The sequence below is a fragment of the Aulonocara sp. 'chitande type north' Nkhata Bay genome, linkage group LG20 (genome assembly GCF_057382095.1).
Source record: "Aulonocara sp. 'chitande type north' Nkhata Bay isolate Kocher_YH1m ecotype deep benthic linkage group LG20, A_spYH_male_GT1.1, whole genome shotgun sequence".
Classification (NCBI taxonomy): domain Eukaryota; kingdom Metazoa; phylum Chordata; class Actinopteri; order Cichliformes; family Cichlidae; genus Aulonocara; species Aulonocara sp. 'chitande type north' Nkhata Bay.
Window position 1 is genome coordinate 22,925,128 of NC_141363.1, and position 14,533 is coordinate 22,939,660.

Below are 14,533 nucleotides of genomic sequence, written 5' to 3' on the forward strand. Positions count from 1 at the left end.
ATGTTTTTTTTAATAAAGTTGACCAATCTGTTGTCTTTGCTGCTGCTCTCAGAAGTAGGTCCAAGCAAAGAGCGATAGAGCCAAATATAAACTCCAGATACTGCAGATGACAGAGTTAGAGCTACTGCTAGTAATGAGAGTGCAGTACAGAAGTGTGGGTGACAGTTGAAAACAATGGGACAGTAAACTTGTTCCAATGAGAGTCCAAAGATGATCCCACGGATCGCTGAGGTCCTGGTCGGCCAAGTGGGACATCGTATGACATCACATTTTACATGTGATGACATCACAGATTAGCAGCTGCTTTAGGCAAGAAGCTGTCGATGGTTGTCATCTGCCTCGCTGCTGACCTTAATACTATGTGTGTGTGTGTGAGTGAGTGTGTGTGTGTGGATTAGAGTGGTTATCTTCAGCATCTGGACTTATCATCAGACAGCTGCCACTCAAACACAGAGCTTGTAACACAGAGCTGACCCACATAGAGCAAAAATACACAGATTAAAGTGACAGGCTGAGTGGAAAAAAGCACGAGTTTTAAAGGTGAATGGAAGCAATATTGTTTGTGTTTAGAGACGTAAACAGATAAAGCAGGGCTGACCACATACCTGTGTTCACTGGCTTCTCTCTCTCTGTTTATTCATCTATCAGGTCTCTCTCTCAGAGTACCCCTGTGGAGGGGAACACACCCCCAACCCCATCGCTAGCGCCGTGCCCCTCAAAGCCACGCCCATTGTCAACTCCACTATACAGCTGACTGCTGTCACCACAGCAACTGAGGCGGGCCACACCATCGCTTTCCTGGGAGATAGAAAGGGACAACTGCAAAAGGTGACACCACCAACATGTTTTACAGCCGTTTCACACATGAAGTAGACGCCGTCGGTTGGGCCATTGACCTCAGTTACCCTTTCCCACATGTCCCACACAACAGCTGAAATGGTGCACATTGTGGCTGAACATGGAGCGATATGACACATGATGCTTAATCTCCCTGCTGTGAATTTAGCAGACAGTTACTTGTAGTATAAAACCGTTTGTACTCTCACATGAAAAGTTTTGGGGTGCAAATGCATATACGAATAATGCTTAATTGAACAGGCTTCAGACCCCTCCACTCTAATGGAGCTGCTAAGAGACCAGCTGGTGAGACTGGTTTTTACTTGGCAGTGAAAAGGCCTGTTTAGGCGTTTGTGTCTCCATCTCTAGCTACAGGGAGGAATCAGCTGTTTCCTGTTTATGTTGTAACTGGAAGGTCTGAAGAGAAGCACCAGGAAAATGATCACACACACACACACACACACACACACACACACACACACACACTGAACAGAGCAGCTTGTAGCCTGAAGCTCTTTATAAGCAACACAATGATACACTCTATGTATGCGTGTGTGTGTGTGTGACTAACAGGCGTTTAGCTCGAGGGTGTGGTGCGTTTGGGAAGAGTGGGAAGGGTCACATGGGAGCATGCTCAGACTTTTGTTGTTGATTGGTGATTGGTCTCTCAGGTGCAGTCTGGTAAGAATCCAGCAGGACACCCCTGAAGCTTTTAACTGGGTGTAAGTGTGTGTGTGTGTACTTGTACATGTGGCTTATGAGGACCCAGTCTTACACATTGTTAGAGAGGACATTTGAAAAGTGATGAGATTCTGTACCCAATTGTTCTCGCTGCGGGACACCTTAAGAGGCATTTTTTTTCCATTTCATTTCGAAGTTTTTATCAAGTTCAAGTTTAGGGTAAGGGTCCTGGGAATGCACCGTGTGACTCATAGTCCTCGCAAAGTTAGAAGGACAAACTTGTGTGCGTGTGTGCGTTAATGAGCTCTAATCTTGCCTCGGAGCCTCAGCGAGGTAAACAGCAGAGCTTTGATTCTCCCCGTTAATATTTAATCACACACACTGTAAATGTTTCAGGGCCTCCTGCTGGATCCTTACCCAGAGTGCACCTGAGGGACCAATAACCAATCAACAACAAGAGGCATGTACAAGTGCAACACCACGTTTTTCGCGGCGAACCCGGGCACATGTTAACTGCTGTGCTTCTGTTGGGATTGTGAAATAGTGAATCTATCAGAAAGGTGCTCAAGCACCAGTTTCTCCAGCATGTGACGCTCCTGCAGTGTTTCTGTGGGCGTGGCACCCGAGGCTATCCGAACTAAAGAAACACATATGCACATGTTTTCCTCCTGCACTTTAACATATCTAAAGGCAGAGTCCCCGCACTTGTTTTAAATTTTTGTGCGGATGTATACTAGAAGCACAGTGACTCCTGACTCCTCTGCTTGTAAAAGGACTTCTAGTTATATAGAAATCGATGTGAAAGCAGCTCTGGCTCCTTTGCCCTGTAGACTTTGTGGGCTCACTCACTTGTTTCAGGTCATTCAGGTCATTATGACTGGGGGTGGCTGTTCTTCAGGAGGTAGAGAAAGTCATTTACTAATCAGAAGGTTGGTGGTTCAAATTCTGGCTGCTGTAGTCTGCATGTCTCAGTATCTTTGGGCAGGATACTGAACCCCAAGCTGATCTCTGATGCGTTCAGCGGAGCATGAATGTGTGTGAATGTAAGATAGAAAGGACTCAGGTGTAGAAGAAAGTGCTTGTGTGAATGGATGAATGACAAATGCTGTATGAAGTGCTTTGAATGCCCAAGTTGAGTAGATAAGCAGTATGTAAGAACTAGTCCGTCTACTGTTGAAACACAAATATGGTTCTTTTAAGTCAGAGAAGATAGTCTTTGTCTTTTTAAATTGTTAAACATAAATGAACCTGTGATGTCCTCAGTTTCCCAGTCAGAAAAATCCTTTCCTCATTGCATCCTGTTTAAAAGAAGAAGACGGTGATGATGAAAATGCTCAGCATTAAACTCCACTAAGCATTGTGTTTTTAGGTTATTGCAGTCTGCGGTGCAGAAGTGTCTCCTGAACTCAGATTTACACCCTGATGCCTTTAGGTGAAATCCAGGAGACAGGTTCGCATTTCTACAGGAAAAAGCAGTAACAGTACTTCAATTCTTCTAAAAAACTCAGTGTTTCACAAACTCACAGCTGTACACAAGAAACGTGACAAAAGTATTTGAGTGAAGATTGAACACAGAGGGATAAGAGAGACACTAAAGCCCTGCCATACCTTTATACTTGCACACAATTGACCAATCAGTGAGTGAAGTGGCTGAGATATGGTAGAGATTTCCAGAGTTTCTACTTTGTCAGGATGCTGCTGTTCCATCTCAGCAAGAATAAAAAAAGACAAAAAATAAACTGGATGTGGCACAGCAGGATCGAGTCTGTTCAAACTCAAACGATCCTCCTTTCTGCATTTTTCACTGTCTGAATTGTTCTCTTTGTCACACGCTGCTGATAGTGCAGGTGCCTTGAGGGGTGTTGTCGGGGTGAAGCAGCTCCACCTGCTGGCGGGTTGTTGCTGCTGCCGCAGCGGCAGCAGGCACTGCTGCTTTCATGTTGTCACTTTACTGAAATTAAATGTTGATGATCATCATTTTTACTTGTCACAACATTTCAGCTCTTAGACGTTTTATATTTGCTGACACGAGTTTCTCCGTCTTGAGTGAACTTTTTCAAAATACTTCACACAGTCGGCACAGCAGGAGTCCACTCGTCTCATCACTCGAGCAGGAAAGTCATTCAGTGACAAATACTGTGCAGCAGAGAAAGAGCGTTCTTTTGTTGTACTCAGAACAAATAAACAATGAACAGTACACAGAGATGTGTGTTTGTGTTTTAGTGGCATTAGTACAGATCCAGAACATCTCAGGGTGTGGATGGAGCCAATTAGTGAAACTGGGATGGAATCAGCCAATTTTCCGCCCTTCACTGAGATGTACTGACAGCAGGGAGGGTCCGACCAGGGCCAACCTGTTTCTCTCTGTCTCCGTGTCTCTGATCTGGAAGTCAGTCATGCCATCTTAAGGGGTTTGTCAGTACCTGAAGTTGGAGACGCGAGGCTTGCTGTAGGAACGGTGATTAGAGGAGGCACAGGTGTACCCCTCTGTGGATGTCTTTTCACCTGTGATGTTTAAAAGAAGCATTAGACATAGCGGGAGGACAATGATTCTCTTTTGTATTCATACCTTATGTTAGAAATCTGCTGTCAAGCTTTCTGCTTTTCTCCAGTCGTGTGTGTGTGTGTGTGTGTGTGTGTGTGTGTGAGAGAGAGAGTGTGTAGTTTACTATGGTTGTGGGGACCAAAATCCTGGTCCCCACAAGTTTGAAGGCATTTTTGAGACTCAAAATGTTGTTTTAGTGACAGGGTTACAATTGTAATTGGGTTATGGTTAGGTTTAGGGTCAGGGTTAGGCATTCATTTTTTATGGTTAGGATGAGGGGCTAGGGAAAGCATTATGTCAATTAGATGTCCCCACAAGATATGAATACCTGATATGTGTGTGTGTAACAGAATGTGTAATTTGTTGTTTGGTATAAAGGACACAAGGAAAGGAGGTGAGGAAAGGGATTGAGGTTGCACAAACCAAACAACAGAACAGTGTCGGAATCTGTGGACTCACCTGTGTTGTTGTTTTTCAGGTGTTGGTGATCTCCAATCAGTCAGGCCATCTGTATGGCAGCGAGTTGGTGGACAGTGGCAGTGCCGTCAGCGCTGATCTCCTATTGGATGAGAGCCAGGAACATGTTTATGTTTTAACAAACAGCAGGGTGAGAAACAGTCGACCTCCTTCCTCAGTTCCTGTCTCACTTTCTTTTCTTCAGTTTTTTCCCCCTCCTCCTTCCTCCTTTTGTCCCCAATATCCAATCAGACGATCCATTTAAGAAAAAATGAAAACAAACTGTTTCCTGTCTTTCTCCCAGCTGTCGAAGGTTCCTGTGTCATCCTGTGAGAAACAGACAGACTGTCGCTCCTGTCTCGCTGTCAGAGACCCGTACTGTGGCTGGTGTGTCCTGGAGGGAAGGTAGGTCTACCTGTCGGCTGGTGTTTTGTAACTTTTTAAAAGTACATTTTTATTCTTTATATCTTTTTGTAAACTTTATGTAAACTTTTTACTTTTTTTGTAAAAAGTCTGACTGACAGTAGAAGAAGAAAGTGTAGTAGATTTGGTTTGCTCACAGCAGCATCTGCACGTTGATGTGACATTGCTCTGACGCCGTTTTGCGTTTGGTTGTTTGTTGCTGTTACTAATCTGCAAATGTTTGTATTTTGTGCAGATGTTCCCGGAAACATCAGTGTCAGCGTCACCTGCAGCCCAACCACTGGCTCTGGAGCTTTGAACCAACCAGTCAGTGCGTGACAGTGCAGAGCCTGCAGCCGGCCAATCACAGCAAAGAAGAGCAGACGCAGGTAGGCTGCTGTTGTTTTGATCTGATTCTGACTGACAGCGTTATGATGCAGTCAGCCACTCCCGCAGTGATGACAGCCTGGGTCAGGGCACCCTTAGGTGTTGCTGGCAGGTGTCTGTATCAGTCCAGGTTGAAGGAAAACTTGAGGTGCTAGTTCAGCAGCTCTCTGATTGACTGAAGGTTGCTGATTCTGTTTCAACACAGTTGTGTTGTTGTGTTGGCTGTGTGTTATTGCAGAGGCACTGCAAGTCCAGCCAGTTCCAATCCTTCAGACAAGATTCACAGCAGCCGATGAACATCTGCAGCAGCTGTTTACTGCTGCAGCGCTGACAGGATGAACGAAACATCTTCATATTTAGTGCCTCACCGAGTATCTTCACAGGGTTTATAAGGATCAGCACAAACATAGGAGTTATTGCGGTCTGAGTGAAATGAATTCAGACAATAACCTTTTAAGATTTTGTGATGTGAAGTAAAGTTGTTTATTTTTAAAATAGAAGGAGAAAAAAGTAACACTGTGAGCTTTTTCAGCCAGCACAGAAGTGGTTTTGTTCTCGTTTGTAAACCTAAAATATATAAATAAGTAAAGAAAAATAATAGAAAGACCCCAAACTGTCAATGGGCGTTTCTTTTTTTGACAGTAAGACAATGGAAGGATTGCTGATACGAGACACAGCTGCTCTAGAGACAGAGAGAAGGGTCCCGATGGAAAAGCAGTAACCGTGTTTCTGTGTTCGTCTCTCAGGTAACGCTGTCGGTCCCCCAGCTTCCCGCCCTCGCAAAGGAGGAGTCTCTGTCCTGCATCTTCGGGCTCCTCCCGCCTCAGCCTGCCATTGTCATGGGAAACAGCATCACCTGCCAATCCCCTGCCCCGGAGCACCTCCCACCTCTGCCCACAGGAAGCAGTGAGTAGGAACTGTGGGCGCGTTCCAATCCTCCATAATACCATCCTACTTAGCATGCCAGAAACAGATTTAGTGTGTCCCAGTACACAGTGTTTCAGAATGAGTCTGCCAAAAATATCAGGAGGTTTAACTGCATGTGAAGCATTTTACAGCACGCAGCAGTTTGAGCGCCGGTGACAGAGTCCGAGTGCAGCACGCAGTGACAGTAAAAACGTCTTCATTCAGGTGTGCTACTGTGTAACTTCTGTCACCTCTCACCTGCAGATCACATGATCCTGCCCGTGTCACTGATGTTTGGTCATGTGACCGTCACAACGGGCAACATGACCTTCTATGACTGCATGGCTGTAAGCCGACTGAACCAGAGCTCCCAGTAAGTCACGTAGGCACAGTGACAGTGCTGTACGTTTATCTGAATCTAAATCAGTGATGGAGGAGACGCTGAAGGCCGTGGTGTGTGTTTCAGGTGTTTGGCGTGTGTCAGCAGTGTGTGGCGCTGTAACTGGTGTCCTCTGGATCAACTCTGCACTCACAACCACAGCTGTCCAAACCAGCACATCATCCTCAACCACAGAGTAAGACGGCCCGCTGCCCCGTCTGTCTCCATCTTTTTGTCTGTCAGCCTGTCTCTAACCCCGCCTCCTCTCTGTCTGCAGGACTCTCCTGGTCCTACTTCCTGTCCGCTAGTCTACGACCTACAGAGCTCTGCTTTAGTTCCCATGGGCCTGAGCGCCACAGTGGTGCTGCGGGGACGAAACCTGGACGTCTACACTGTAAGTCCGCGTCTCTGACCTCATTTCAGTCTGACGGGGATCTAAATGGAGTCTAATCGAATGGTCCCATTAACAGTTTAATGCAAAACACCAAAAAAATGTTTTTCATGTCTAAAACTGTAAAAACAGTCTTTGTTTGAAGTGGATGAACATTAGTCAGATCAGACTGATATTTCATGTTTCGACTGTGTGGTGCCGCAACATCTGCTGTAACCTCCCAAAAAGTGACACTTAGCGTAACCAAGTTAGAGCTTTTGTTTCTTGGAGCCTGGTCGTTGTATCTGGTTGCACTGCTACACTGTTCTCTGTCTGAGTGTGGCGTGCACATAAACACGAAGCCGATTTGATGCTGTTCAATTTAGACAGTCTTCCTTAAAGGTGCTTTATATTGTAAGATAAAGATCCTACAATATTACAGAGAAAACCCGAACAATCAGATGACCCCTATGAGTAAGTACTTGGTGACAGTGGGACAGAAAACCTCCTTTTTAGCAGGAAGAAACCTCCAGCAGAACCAGACTGTGGAAAAGAGCCAGAGATTAATCATAACTAACGATTAAATGCAAAGTGGTGAATGAACACGTAGAGAGGTGAGTGAAGAAGAAACGCTCAGAGACTGAAGAGTGTAGGAGTCTCTGTTAGTTTCCGTAAGCCTTGGCTCCTCATCGTGTTTCTACATCTGTGTCTGCAGCAGCTGTAGGCAGGTGTTTCCAGGAGTGCGTCAGGTCTTCTGGCTCCACAAAAAGGAAATTTTTACTCGATATCTGCTTGTTTGTTAACAGCAGCGAGTTCGAGGCAGCTGAGAGAATCATAAATTCATTTTCAGTGTTTTAGTCTGAGCTAATTATCAGGTTGCTGCTGCTGGATGGATAAATTAATTTCATTCTTATGTAAATTGACATTTATGAAGCCACAAGCCGTCTTACAGAACCCTGCGGTACACCACCGTTTGTACAAAATAAAGACTCCTAGAAAAGAACTGCAATAACTCTGAATGTAAATAGTAAAAGGCACAGAATCCTCATCAGCAGCCTCAGTTACTTCTTCATCTTCAGAGCTGTTGTCATCAAAAAACCTCCAACATCAGATAAAAATTCAGCTTTGAACTAATCCTGAAAGCAGCTGCAGCTCCATCATGTTACTGTGATAATATGCACTTAAAAAGTATTGCTTTCAATGAAAATAAACGACCTCCTATATTATGTTCATCCATCAGTCTGCTAATAAAACGTAAGCGTGTGCTGCAATTTATGATTTGGGACTTTCGGATGAATTTATTTAGGGTTAACCTTGGTTTACTCTTCTTAACAAGAAACAAGATCAACATGTGCAAAACCACCACCTACTGACCAATCATTCCAACGCAGCAAAATCCTGTGAACCTCTGTGTGCAGATAGTGAGAGAGTATAGCAGGGATCTCAAATTCATTTTACATCATGAGCCACTGTGATCGTGGACCGAATCAGCGAAACCGCACAGTTTAACCACACACTTAACTCCTGAGACGCTTTAATACAACAAAAAAGTGCAAATTCAACAATACATCTCAGTTTGTCTGTGTGATACAATAATGATACTTTTGGCTTAAATTGTAAGAAATTAATGTGTAAAAATGTTGTTAGCTCAGTGCACAGATTGTTTTTTCTTTTTTCATGTTTTTCCTGTGGACTCACTGTAAAAATCATGAATTCCTGTAGTAGTGAAAAAACGGGAATGTTCTGTTATTTAATTGTTTATATATATCGTATTTACTTTCGTGTAGTATGAATAGGCGTGGGGGAGGTTTTTATCAGTAGTACAAGCTCTAAAAACACAGTTAAAAGTCTAGATTATACACCCTCCTTCACATTTTCAAAGACTGGAATCAGTGGCAGGCTGATTCTAGCCCCCAGGCTTTGTCTGGTACCTACTTTAAAGAGATTGGCCGTTTAGATGAAATGTAACCAGATAAGGCAAAGGTATCCCGGGTATGTTGAACTATTTTCGTGGTACCAGCCTTCGGGCGTTGGTCTGTTCTATTGACCTGAATCACTAAAATCAAACAGCTGAGTGTCTGTGTGTGGTCTCTCTGCAGGATGAAGCTCCGTATGTGTGTGTTGTTGAAATCGAAGGATCCCGGACTAATCTGACAGCTTCTGTGGAGAAAATGCACGACAACACGCACACCTTCACCTGCATGCAGCATCAAGTAAGAGACGCACGCAAACACGTTTGCAGATAATTAGTTAATGGCAGTAACCACACAGCTGATATTTAAATTTCTGTCTGTCCACCTGTCCCACTGTCTGTAGTTTCAACATCCAGTCAGTCAACTTCAGTATTCTGCTCCTGTCTACCTGCGGAGAGGGGAACGACGCATTGATGCCTCACCTGGACTCCGACGTAAGAGCCTTACCTGTGTGCGGATGTAGTGCACACTGAGGGCGTGGGCCTCCTTTACTAATATTTAGACAAAAAATAAGTACACACATGAAATTACACTTGGATTCATGACAAGTTTCTAGTGCCCAGTACTGTTTTTACTAGTGAATCAGAGTGTTGTGTCCCCTGAATCCTGAACTGTATGTGATACATAAAATAAACACAGACCAGGGGAAGAGGAAGCAGGGAAAGGGAAAGCTCCAACCTACGACAAAAGCCTCGCTGCAGTTACTGAAACCATATGTGGAATATTGCCAAGAAATGAAGGTTCAGCAGTAAGGATGAAAGGACATCAATTTCATGGTTATTTCATACAGCTCTAATACCAAAGCATTAGAAAATGAATGGTTTTAAATGTTAAAGCATTTTAATAATTCTAATTTAAACATTTGAAACTCAGATATTATCTTTATTAAGTCTTTGGATCTTTTTTATATAGTATAAAAGATCAATTGCTTATTAGAATTAGAAACGAGCAACTATAGATTTAACTATTTTTGATATTGTTTCTGGTATTAATATCACTACTAGTATTATTCAGTTTAAATATCTGCATTAACATTTTCTAGGACAGCTGTGTGTCATTCTATAACTGTGCATACAGTCTGAGTCTGTGTGAAAAACACTCACTCACACAGACTCATGCATTCACACAGTGATGAGGCCCACTGTGTTTGACCAAAGTCAGCATGTGGGTGAGGATGGGGGTTAATGTTTTCACAAAGACAGAAAGAGAAATGCATTCATGATATTTGTCTCCTTTTCTTATTAATATACAGTCCAGCTGTATGACTGCTCAGCTGGCCAATCAGATTGCTCACAGTGCAGGGCGGTGCCTAAAGAGTACGGCTGTGTATGGTGTCCTGGAAGCCCAGCCCCGAGCTGTGTGTACAGCCGAACCTGCTCCAGTAAACCTGCAGACACCTGCCCGCCTCCTCAGATCACAAAGGTGGGTCTCGTCAAAGTCCACGTAGAGGAAGTCCGGCAACTGTGCACCATACTGGATCAAATCCAGGCAGTAATTTTGATGCCCTGTCTGAGTGAACCTGGTATAACTTTAATTTCAGTGGTCACTGGGACCTAAAAACTGCATGTACAGAATCATCAGTCACATCCAATAAAAGCAGCTTCAAAGGTGGTTATTGGCTATTTGGGGGCAGGACAGCTGCCATCTTTGTGTTCCTACAATTCTCCCGCAGATTTCCGTCTCTCGTCCTTTTATAATGATCGGAAGATCAGTCTGTGTGTCTGCAGAGCTCGTTCAAACTGTTTCTACCTGTCTGTCTGCAGGTGGAGCCTGCCTCCGGTCCTCTAGAGGGCGGCATTCTGGTGACGATCACAGGATCGAACCTGGGCATGAAGTATGAGGATGTGGTGGGCGGCGTCACTGTGGCGGGTATTCAATGCCTGCCTCAGTCTAAAGGTTACAAGATCTCCACCAGGTAACATGATGATTACATTAGTGTTTACGGGATTCATTTATGCAAACGTTCAGCACATAACTGAATCACAGAGAGATGTGATGAGACCTCCCTTTCTGTCTGCTCTGTAACAAACCTGGCAGTCACCAGTTCAGCACAATAACATATCAATAACTGGGATTCTTGATGTCTTGATGATGGTAGTCCAGAAGTTTTCAATCCAACAATATTCTTCTGAATGGTGTAAAACCACAGACACCCACTTGTAGACTGACGTAGCAGCCGTGACATCACCCACTGGTTAGTGAAGTCCCATTAAGAAGCCTCAAGTGAGTCTTTATGCTGTCGCCATCTTGGTGTTTTTAAACCATATGTGTGATCTGATAGAGAAAGTGAGGCTCCTTTTAGCAGCAGAGGAGTCGCCCCCTGCTGGCCATTAGAAACCATGCAGGTTTAAGACACTTCTGCATTTTTACGATTTTATTTCGTACTGTGGATGTGATCACAAAGCTGTGTACTGACTTCTGACACGTGAAATGACCTATTAAATCCAAACAGTAACAGGTCACCTTTCCGACATCATAATAAAATCAGAAACACTTCCAGCCATGCTTCAGTGCTCGATTGTGCTCATATGTCTCATATTAAAGCGCTGAAACAGTCTTCAGTGAACACCTTGAAACAGAAAAAGTCTAGAATCAGGTGAAATCCTCCAAGGATGCCACTCTAACGTGTCCTCTCTCATTTCCTTTCAGCAGCTCTAACATAGTCAAATATTCTTATTCCTGTCTGTGTGACACTAGCAGCCCGTTGAGTCACTTTTCTTTATTGCCCTAAGGAGCTCTACAACCTGTACAGCGCATAACGCCTCCCATCCTCAGAGCCTCGATTTAGATCAGGGAGAACCTTTAACAGGAGACAAATCTATCTGATGCTCACACAGGGAGAAAATTCAAACACAAGCTTTTATGGAGCGAAGCCTTTTTCTCTTCAGAACTGATTCTGTTTGAACTCACTCCCTCGGGAGCAAAATCTCCATTCTGATTTAGCCTCCGTGCTTTATTTGAATAAGCTATCAGATTGAAATCTTCCGCATGACTTTGTTTAATTTTAGAATACTTTCACCAACTCAGCCTCGGGGATTTCGTATCTTTAGGAACTTTGGGACCTGCTCCAAAGTTTAAAACTTTATCAGTTTAGTTTTATGTTGTTATCTCAACTTCAGCTTGATGTTACCAAGTAAAGACAAACACGTTAACGCTTCCTCGAGGTTGGAACGAGGCTAAATAACAAGGGGAAAAAAAGAACTGGGTCACATCTTATTTGACCTTCATGGAAAATGTCACAAGGTCAAGAAAAGATGCAAAAGCTTGTGACAGTGAATTCTGTTGACGCTGGTCTTCCGTGATAAAACTACAATTTCAGTAGAGGAACTACAAAAACTTGTGTTCTTAGCTTGATGTTTTATGGAGGCTTTATAACTATGAACAATATAATGTAACATCAATGCTGGTGAAATAAAATGCTGGTATTAAGAAATATTGTTAAATCTAACATCTCCTAACCATATTAAGGCTTTTAGCATCTCTGAAATAGAATTAATTGATGCTAATCCCGAAATATCCCAAATGAGAACATAGCCAGTGTAACACTGTAACCCTCGCTTCACTTTGATCATTTTAATTAAGCTTATTATATTTCTAAATCTACATTACAGATAACACGCAGATTTTAATAAAAGGCTATTATAAGTTCAAAGCATATGCATTATTGTAAAAGATGGAAGCCGCAGCTGTAATTTACACGCTGGCCTCCATCATCGTGTCAGATATTTTTATCTTTGCTTTCATTAATAGTCTTATGGTGCACTCGTTGAGTTGTGGGTTATCATCATCTCCTTTGCTTCCATGAAGGATGCTCCAGTGCATTTGATAAATGAGATTCACAGGGTTTAACCAGGCTTGCTTATTATACGGTTGTCGCACAGGTACTTCTGGGTCACCTGATCCAGCCCTAACTATTATCTTAATCAGAAAGAAAATGTTTTAAAAAGTAAAAAGAGTGAGGATGAGACTGCTACAGCAGTTTAAAAATCTAAAAAGTTCTGAGGATGGTTACTTTGGTTCCTGAGTTGACTTTTTCCATTTCTATTCCAGTGTGGAACCAATCAGGTTCTGAGGTGTGACATCTGTCGTGTAGGTGTAGACAGACTGCAGCGAGTCGAGTGTGTCTTATAGCAGGGCTATGTTATCAGAATATGTGATTTTGACCTTGAAAATTGATTTTCCAAAACAGTCACTGGATAAATAGATAAACACACACGTAAGTGACACACGTCAGAACAGTTGGGATGTGGCTATGGTGACTCAGAGCTCAAAGGAATAAACAAAAGTTGTTTTTTTCCCAGTGTTGTTCCACCAATAGGAATCTTCCACAGTCGGCACGCCAGTATAGCTGTCCTCCTCTGCATGGAGACACACAAGCTCATGTTTGCTTTTTCTGTGTGTGTTTGTGTGTGTGCATCAGGGTTGTGTGTGAGCTGCAGCCTAGTGGGAAGCAGAAAGAAGGGCCCATCTTGGTTACTGTGGGAACAACTCGTGGGAGGTCAACAAAGATGTTCACCTATCAGGTAAGACTGAGTAGCCCAGTGTTACGTGGTATCTGGTCACCAGTATAAAGGTATATCTGATGTCTAACATGTTGTGGTTCAGGATCCCCTGCTGCAGGATCTCATTCCTAATAAAGGTCCCGTCTCCGGAGGAACCAGGCTGACCATCAAAGGACGACAGCTGCTCACCGGGCAGACGTCTGACCTGAGCGCCTTCCTGGGCACCCAGCCCTGCTACATGTAAGTACAACGCCACGGCTTCTGGTACTGCAGCACCAATACTACTACTTGCCTGACTGTCTGTCTCCTCGCCTGTTCTCAGAGTTGAAGAGGTGAATGACACGCAGCTGGTGTGTCAGACTGGTTCCAGCAATCGGACGGGTCTCGTCCCAGTTCGGGTTCTGTTTGGTAAAGCCGAGCGGACTATTCCAAACGTTACCTTCCATTACCTCGAAGACCCCGTCATCACCAGCGCCATACCTGCCGAGAGCTTCTACGCGTAAGCGCCAGTCGCCTTACACCTGCACTCGATCCTCACACACACGCACACCTGCTAATTAGCTGTTGACCGTTTTAGGGGTGGGCGTGTCATACGAGTGGAGGGCAGGAACCTGGATGTGGTGCAGCAGCCAATCATATCTGTGTGGGTGGAGCCTCTAGAGGTACAAAGGGTGAAACGGAAGAAACGACTGGCTCTTCTCACCTCCAAGCAGCAGCTTGTCTTTAACAGCACCATGACAACGGTAAGACAAACGGACCAATCGGAGACGAGCTTTTAAAATTCTTAGCCTGTCTCACGCCTGTTTTACCTCCCCGTCTGCCTCTCAGGTATCAGAGCGCTGCTCCATCCTGTCGTCCTCTCAGATGACTTGCCCGACCCCCAGAGTGAACCCAGAGGTCAAAGTTAAGGGCGTCTGGTTTCAGCTTGATAACGTCAGAGTCCACTATGAGAGCATCAAGGTACCTCCCATGATTAAAAGGGTCAAACACCAGGGTGGATTATAGTGAGAATACATCCTTGATGACTTCCTTCACTCGTCCAGTTTTCTTCAGCGTCTGGTCCTGTGACGTTTGATCGTACATCCACGATGCACT

The 14,533-nt window shown here is 44.1% G+C and overlaps 1 protein-coding gene across 2 annotated transcripts in view; it reads left to right on the top strand.

Annotated features, from left to right (window-relative positions):
- The window catches only part of plxnb3 (plexin B3), a 96,208-nt gene that overhangs the window by 69,814 nt on the left and 11,861 nt on the right, over positions 1–14,533 (top strand). For both annotated transcript variants that reach the window (XM_086278846.1, XM_086278847.1), the window contains 17 exons: positions 649–828; positions 4,542–4,670; positions 4,824–4,924; positions 5,178–5,310; positions 6,055–6,214; positions 6,479–6,587; positions 6,681–6,789; positions 6,871–6,987; positions 9,063–9,176; positions 9,280–9,370; positions 10,189–10,358; positions 10,700–10,851; positions 13,357–13,459; positions 13,542–13,678; positions 13,761–13,937; positions 14,016–14,181; positions 14,267–14,398. In XM_086278846.1, coding sequence (XP_086134972.1) covers positions 649–828; positions 4,542–4,670; positions 4,824–4,924; positions 5,178–5,310; positions 6,055–6,214; positions 6,479–6,587; positions 6,681–6,789; positions 6,871–6,987; positions 9,063–9,176; positions 9,280–9,370; positions 10,189–10,358; positions 10,700–10,851; positions 13,357–13,459; positions 13,542–13,678; positions 13,761–13,937; positions 14,016–14,181; positions 14,267–14,398 — 2,280 coding nt within the window. The remainder of the gene's footprint in view (positions 1–648; positions 829–4,541; positions 4,671–4,823; positions 4,925–5,177; positions 5,311–6,054; positions 6,215–6,478; positions 6,588–6,680; positions 6,790–6,870; positions 6,988–9,062; positions 9,177–9,279; positions 9,371–10,188; positions 10,359–10,699; positions 10,852–13,356; positions 13,460–13,541; positions 13,679–13,760; positions 13,938–14,015; positions 14,182–14,266; positions 14,399–14,533) is intronic.